This window comes from Geotrypetes seraphini, chromosome 13, assembly GCF_902459505.1.
Source record: "Geotrypetes seraphini chromosome 13, aGeoSer1.1, whole genome shotgun sequence".
Lineage (NCBI taxonomy): Eukaryota > Metazoa > Chordata > Amphibia > Gymnophiona > Dermophiidae > Geotrypetes > Geotrypetes seraphini.
Genome location: NC_047096.1, coordinates 67,766,124 through 67,772,123, shown reverse-complemented (window position 1 = coordinate 67,772,123; position 6,000 = coordinate 67,766,124). Strand labels below are relative to the sequence as shown.

General features: G+C 45.1%; 1 protein-coding gene across 2 annotated transcripts in view; it reads left to right on the top strand.

Moving 5' to 3' along the window:
- The first annotated feature begins 3,410 nt into the window (after nucleotides 1-3,410).
- Nucleotides 3,411-6,000, top strand: part of LOC117347277 (keratin, type I cytoskeletal 19-like) — a 45,958-nt gene continuing 43,368 nt past the window's right edge. Inside the window, exon 1 of one of the 2 annotated variants that reach the window (XM_033917978.1) lies at nucleotides 3,411-3,899. In XM_033917978.1, coding sequence (XP_033773869.1) covers nucleotides 3,489-3,899 — 411 coding nt within the window. In that variant the 5' untranslated portion in view covers nucleotides 3,411-3,488. The remainder of the gene's footprint in view (nucleotides 3,900-6,000) is intronic. The other variant, XM_033917977.1, reaches the window with a different exon arrangement.

Below are 6,000 nucleotides of genomic sequence, written 5' to 3'. Positions count from 1 at the left end.
CACTATTACGTCTAAAAGTACACCCATATGACGTCTACACTTTTTAGCCTTAATGAAACAAAAAAAGGCCTAAGCCCCAAACGTCCAACAGAAGGGCTTTTAGGCAAAGGAGGAGCCTGTCCTTCGCCTAAAAGCTGGATTCTGTAACCGGCTCTCTCCTGGTTAATTGAGAGGGGGTGGAGGGTGATGGATCGCAGCAGGAGAGATGCCTCATCTTCCCTACCGCGATGCCATCACTCCTCTACTGGAACTGCCGTGACCCGCGGCAGGAGAGATAGGGCATCTCTCCTGCTGCGGGTCGCGGTAGTTCGGGTAGAGGAGTGATGGCATCGTGGTAGAGGAGATGAGGCATCTCTCCTGCCGCGATGGTTGCGGTAGGTAGGTTGCCGGGCCGCTGAACTAATGGCACTAGCGGCCATCAGCTCAGCGGCCCCTTTTTCGGCACTTAGACCTGGTTTGACTACGTCTAAGTCTAAAAGGTCTAAGTGCCGACTAGGCAACCTGTAAATGTTTTGGTTATACCTGTTGTACGCCTAGGTGTAGGTCGGCCCACCTCTCGCCCACTGCCTGCCCTGGAAGCATTGCTTTATTTGGCAGATTGACCTCTAGTGGTATATCAGCATGAGCTGCTAGAGGTTAGGCGCACAGCTATTTTTAAAGGTGGTGGTGCCAAAAGCAGGAGTGACTAGACATCATTCCTACTTTGAAAGGTGAGTAGGAGGTTGGACAGTTGGAGAAATATCAGGGAGGATTTAGTACAAGAGAACTGGGAAAGTATCTAGAGGGTCAAAAGGAACTGCCCTACAGGTCCCTGAGGGCCACTAGTGCCTCTCAAGTCTTGACTGCAGAACACTTCAAGACAAAGGGCTAGATGCACTAAAGTCAGCCATCATCGCTAAACCTGTTTTCACAGCTTTAGAGACGATCGCGTTTACTGACCCAATGCACAAAACGGCTCACGATTGCCCATTTTCCGATCCGTGCAAATTAGCTAAAACCCTATGCAAAGTAGCCAAGCAATTTATACACTAACATTACTGGGCTATGCAAACCCCCCCAAAAAACGCAGGAGTTTTAGCTATCAGAAAAAACTGACAGGTCTGCCTGATTTTTTTTCATTCTTTTTCAATGGCATAGATATTTTGCTTGGGAGGGGTCTTAGGCATCCGAGCCAATCAGGGCCTCCCCATGTATCACATGGTGCACCGGGGAGGGGAATGACTATCATTTTCTACAGGCAGGCCTTGGACCTGGAGGGACTGTGCTTCCCTCCATCTCCCAACATCTACCAAAGATACAGGGTTCAGGGAGTGTGTGTGTGTGTGGGGGGGGGGGATTTCAGGGGAGCATCCGGTGGTAGGAGGGAATGGGCATCCCTCCTGCCTTTTTTTTTTTTTAGGAGGAAGGGAGAAGGGTAGGGGATGTTTGGGGAAATCAGTGGCATGGGGTGGGGGGTGGGGGGGGGTCTTGGACCAGGTGGGGTCATAGCGTGGGGGTATTCACCCAGGCAGGAGGGAGTAGGCAGGGGGGAGTCATTGGGGAGGGCCATCAGCGTGGTGGACTTTTTTCTTTTTTTTAATGGGGCAGATTGTGCTTGTGTAACACACACACAACATCTGTGCCATTAAAAAAAAGGAAGCCCTAACAGCAGTGACAGGAGGCTGCTTCCCCTGTCACTGTTGTTAGGGCACTGTCAGGTCTGTGTGCAAATCATTTGCATGCAAACTTGGTAGTGCATCGATTGCTCCTCCACAATCGGCCAGAGAATCGGCCAACAGCAATCCAGTCGGTATCACCGACTGACTTGGCCAAAGTATCTTGGTTGCTGTGTTAGTCCAGTAAATTACTTCAGCTGCATTGACTCATGTTTGGGTCCTAGTGACTTGATGAGCATCATCAAATTTTTGGGGCAGAATACAGAAGCAGATTGCCAGGCCTTTCTTCTGCGCAGTATGAATTCAATGTTGTCGTCGTTTTCACATCAAACGCAATCCTCTGCCTCCAACACTGCCCATCTGCTGCTGCCCAGATGGGTGGTACATCGTTAGTCTGACATTTCCGCTGAAACCTGTCCACTTTGGGAGGCCCTGCTGGTAGTGAAATTACTGACGGCATAGCTTTCAGCTCCTCAGATGCCCATAAGCCCCAGTGGGACGACAAGCCCATGTTCCATGACAGGGGAGTCCAGTAAATATGGACATAGAGATAAAGGGCAGCAAACAAGTTGTAGGTGACACTTTTTCATTATCTCAAATGCAAATAGATAAAAAATAAATTATACTAACTTGCTCCTTTTAGACCAGCTTTTAAGAGCCTTGCTTCCTGCACAACCAGGCAAGGATGTGTCCCAGAACACATTGGACCAAAATCAGAAGCAGGAGATAGCTGACAGCTGACACTCCCACTGTATATAAGATATGATCTTTAACGGGAAACAATGAACAGTGTTGTATGCGTCAGAAGGATATTGTGCCTTTTAAGCAGGGCCTACTGCCAAAGCTAATGTAGAAGGTGCCCGTAGTGCCAACCAAAACTAAGAATTACACAAAGCTGCAGGGGAGGGAAGGGGAGCTGAGGCGACTAAGAGGGTGGATCTTGGGGTCTTGCTAGCATGCAGTGAATGGAATGAGGTAGGGAAACTTCTTCTTTTGATAACTTGGATGGCTTTATTGGAGGGAGAAGGAAATTTCCTCTGCCAGCTGCTGGATTTTGGCGCTTTAGATCTTATTTACAGCAATACAGCTGCTCCGATGGAGAGGACTGGGAGACTCCTGTAGCAGCAGTGAGGAGAGAGAAGCCCCTTCACAAGGATCTGCTGCACTGAATGGAGCAGAGACTGGGCTCTCACTTTAGTCTAGAATCTAACTGGCAAATACAGTAAGGACAAAAGGCAAAAATAATTCAGTGGCTTCATTTTCTTCAGTGGAACTTCCTATTTCACTTTTTCTGCTAAGGTATTTTAATTGATTAACAGTACATTGCCTTGCCTGACACGAGATCCTACTTTTGCATAACACAGAGCTGAAAATAGACATACCTTTCACCAAAATAAGACTTGGCAGGAGCCCCTCCTGGTTTCTCCACACACTACTAATTAGAAAGAGCGGTCATTCCAGTGTGAATCTGCTTGCTCCATTCAGTGTAGGAGAATCCCAACCAGTCACCTGCAGACAATAAATAACATCATAAGAATGAGGTGTACAAGTCTCCACCTAAGACACGCCTTGTCAATATAATAAATAAAAAAGAAAGCCTGGTGTATGGCTGTTATTCAAAATAATAACACCAGTGGAAGAAAAGCAGGATTGAGCAATGGGAAAGGTATAGACGGTATTCAGCTGAGATAATCCTGTTGGTGTAGTTTGGGAACTCCCACACTGAAAGGCATATAAGAGTCTTGTTGAGGTTAAGAAAGATTCATTTGTATTGCAGAGCAGTTCTGCTTGGAACACACTGAGCCCTGAGTTGGATCTAAAGTAGATCTAATCATGAGCTCCAGCCGCCCCTTCTGGTCCTCTTCTGGATCGGTTAAGGGTAGTGAAAGCCATCTGATCCATGTAGATACCTCGTACAGCTCGTCAAGCGTGCATGGAGGAACTGGAGGAAGTCACATCTCGGTTTCCACCGCTAGGCCACTGGCCTCTTCTGTATTAGGGTGGATGGGCAGTGGCAACAACTTTGGTGGGGGCTCATGTGATCCCGTCCTATTCACAAATGACAAGGAAACCATGCAGAACCTTAATTCTCGGCTGGCTTCGTACTTGGATAAGGTGAACTCCTTGGAGAAGGCCAACGCAGAGCTGGATGAGAAGATTAGGAAATGGCACGAGGAGAGGACTCCTCAAAATAAACGGGACTACAGTAAATATGAAAAAATCATTGTTGACCTTCATGCACAGGTAAGACTGCACTGAATTTTATAACAGCCACTGTACTCTCTATGTCACATGCAGCAAAAAACTAATTAGTGTACATTGTATAATGATTGCCTTGCAGGGTGTCTCCAGGGCTCTCAAGGATTCGTTGAGAGCCTCCTGAAGACCAATCATTATGCAATGTACACTGATTTAATCCTACAAATTTACATATTTAGCACATACTGAATTAACAATATATTAGGATGCCATTGCCAAGAGAAAACAAGTGAGAGTAGAGTTTGCACGTTAATACCATGATAAATAGGGATGAGAAGCCATCTTGTTTTTCATCACTTTCTGATTGGTTGAGTGTGATCACATGGGAGTCCACATTTACCCTACGAATGCCTGATGATCCAGTACACTTTCCTCTTTGGAGATGGCATTGTTCAGCTGAATAAGATAATACTTCCAATAGTCAATTTTCAAAGCTCCCTTGAAAATCCTCCTGCATCTGCCTGGACAAAATTTGCAGGCTAGATTTTAGACAACCAATTGTACGATTGCGACTGTGTGCTCAAATTTAACTGTTACACACAGAAAATTTGTACTGCCTGCCTATATAAAAAAACTTGTTATTAGAATGCTCCTTCCTCCCTCACCTCCTTTTCAATCAGCTTTTTGTGCACTTCATACTTTTAAGCACTGTACCAGGCCTGTACTTTCTTTCATAATAACTGTAAACTGACGACAGAAAGAACATCATTCCATTGACAAGACTTGTTTTGAATCAACGGTGTGAAAGTTACTGTTCCGTAACAGTGATTCTCTGGCAGCCCACAAAAGTTTGAGGTGCAGGCAGAACTAATCACAAATTCATGATTTCTCTATACAGATCAGTAAAGAAGCGCCCTATTACCGATTGATTGATTGAATTGAATATTTGATATGCCACCATTTCAATAGGGCATTGCCACCATATTGATTTACAAGATGAAAATGGTACAGGAAGTGAAGACAACAACTAGACCAGAGACATAAACTAGTCTAGATACAAGAAGGTAGCAGTGACGGGGTAGCAGTTCAGTCATTAAAAAATGGATATCCGCGAAGCAACAGGAGGGGGAGTAGGAAGCTTCAAAGTAGGGAGATCCGCCCAATTGTATTAGTAGCTAGGAAAAGTGTTATGAAATAGCCATCAAACTATATGGAAGCAGACCATTCAGGATGATATCACATAGGAAAAAAAAAAGTGCCTTTGGCTGTACTGCTATGTGAGGGGGTGTGTCCTAGATGAGACTGGCATTAGTTCTAGCCGCGTAGCGTGGGGTTAGCACATGTTAATCTGCTGCGTGTGCTAAAAACGCTAACGCACCTTAGTAAAAGGAGCCCTAAAACTGACACCTGTGGATACCAAAAAATTAACCCCCATTACTTGAAGCAAAGTTGAGTACCAGCTGGTTTTAAGGTTAATAAGATTATTCATCTCTGCGCTTAACCCTAGGAAACCTATTTATTTGTAGTGCTTATATACCACTTATAGTCTAAGTGGTTTACATTCAGGTACTGGTACTTTTTTTAAAATATTTTATTTATTACATTCAGGTATTTAAGCATTTTCCCTCTCTGTCCTGGCAGACCCACACTCCGTCTAATGTACCCGGGGTAATGGGGGATTAAGTGACTTGCCCAGGGTCACAAGAAGCAGCATGAGATTTGAACCCATAACCTCAGGGTGCTGAGGCTGTAGCTCTAACCACTGTGCCACACATGTTATATTACAGTTAAAACTGTGGTTTTCAACCTTTCTTCTGTCATGACACCACCTGACAGACAATGTTCATGTAAGTGACACACTGAATACTACAACTCACAGCCGAGCAAAGCATGCCTACTTGTTTCACTGTTTAATTATAAGTCTAGAATGAACGTATCTCCCTGGAAAAGCGGAGACTTAGAGGGGACATGATAGAAACCTTCAAGATCCATGAAGGGCATAGAAAGAGTAGACAGGGACAGATTTTTTTAAATTATGGGGAACCACAAGTACAAGGGGACACTCGGAGAAATTGAAGGGGGGGAAGGTTTAGAACAAACGCCAGGAAGTTCTTTTTCACCCAGAGGGTGGTGGATACATGGAACG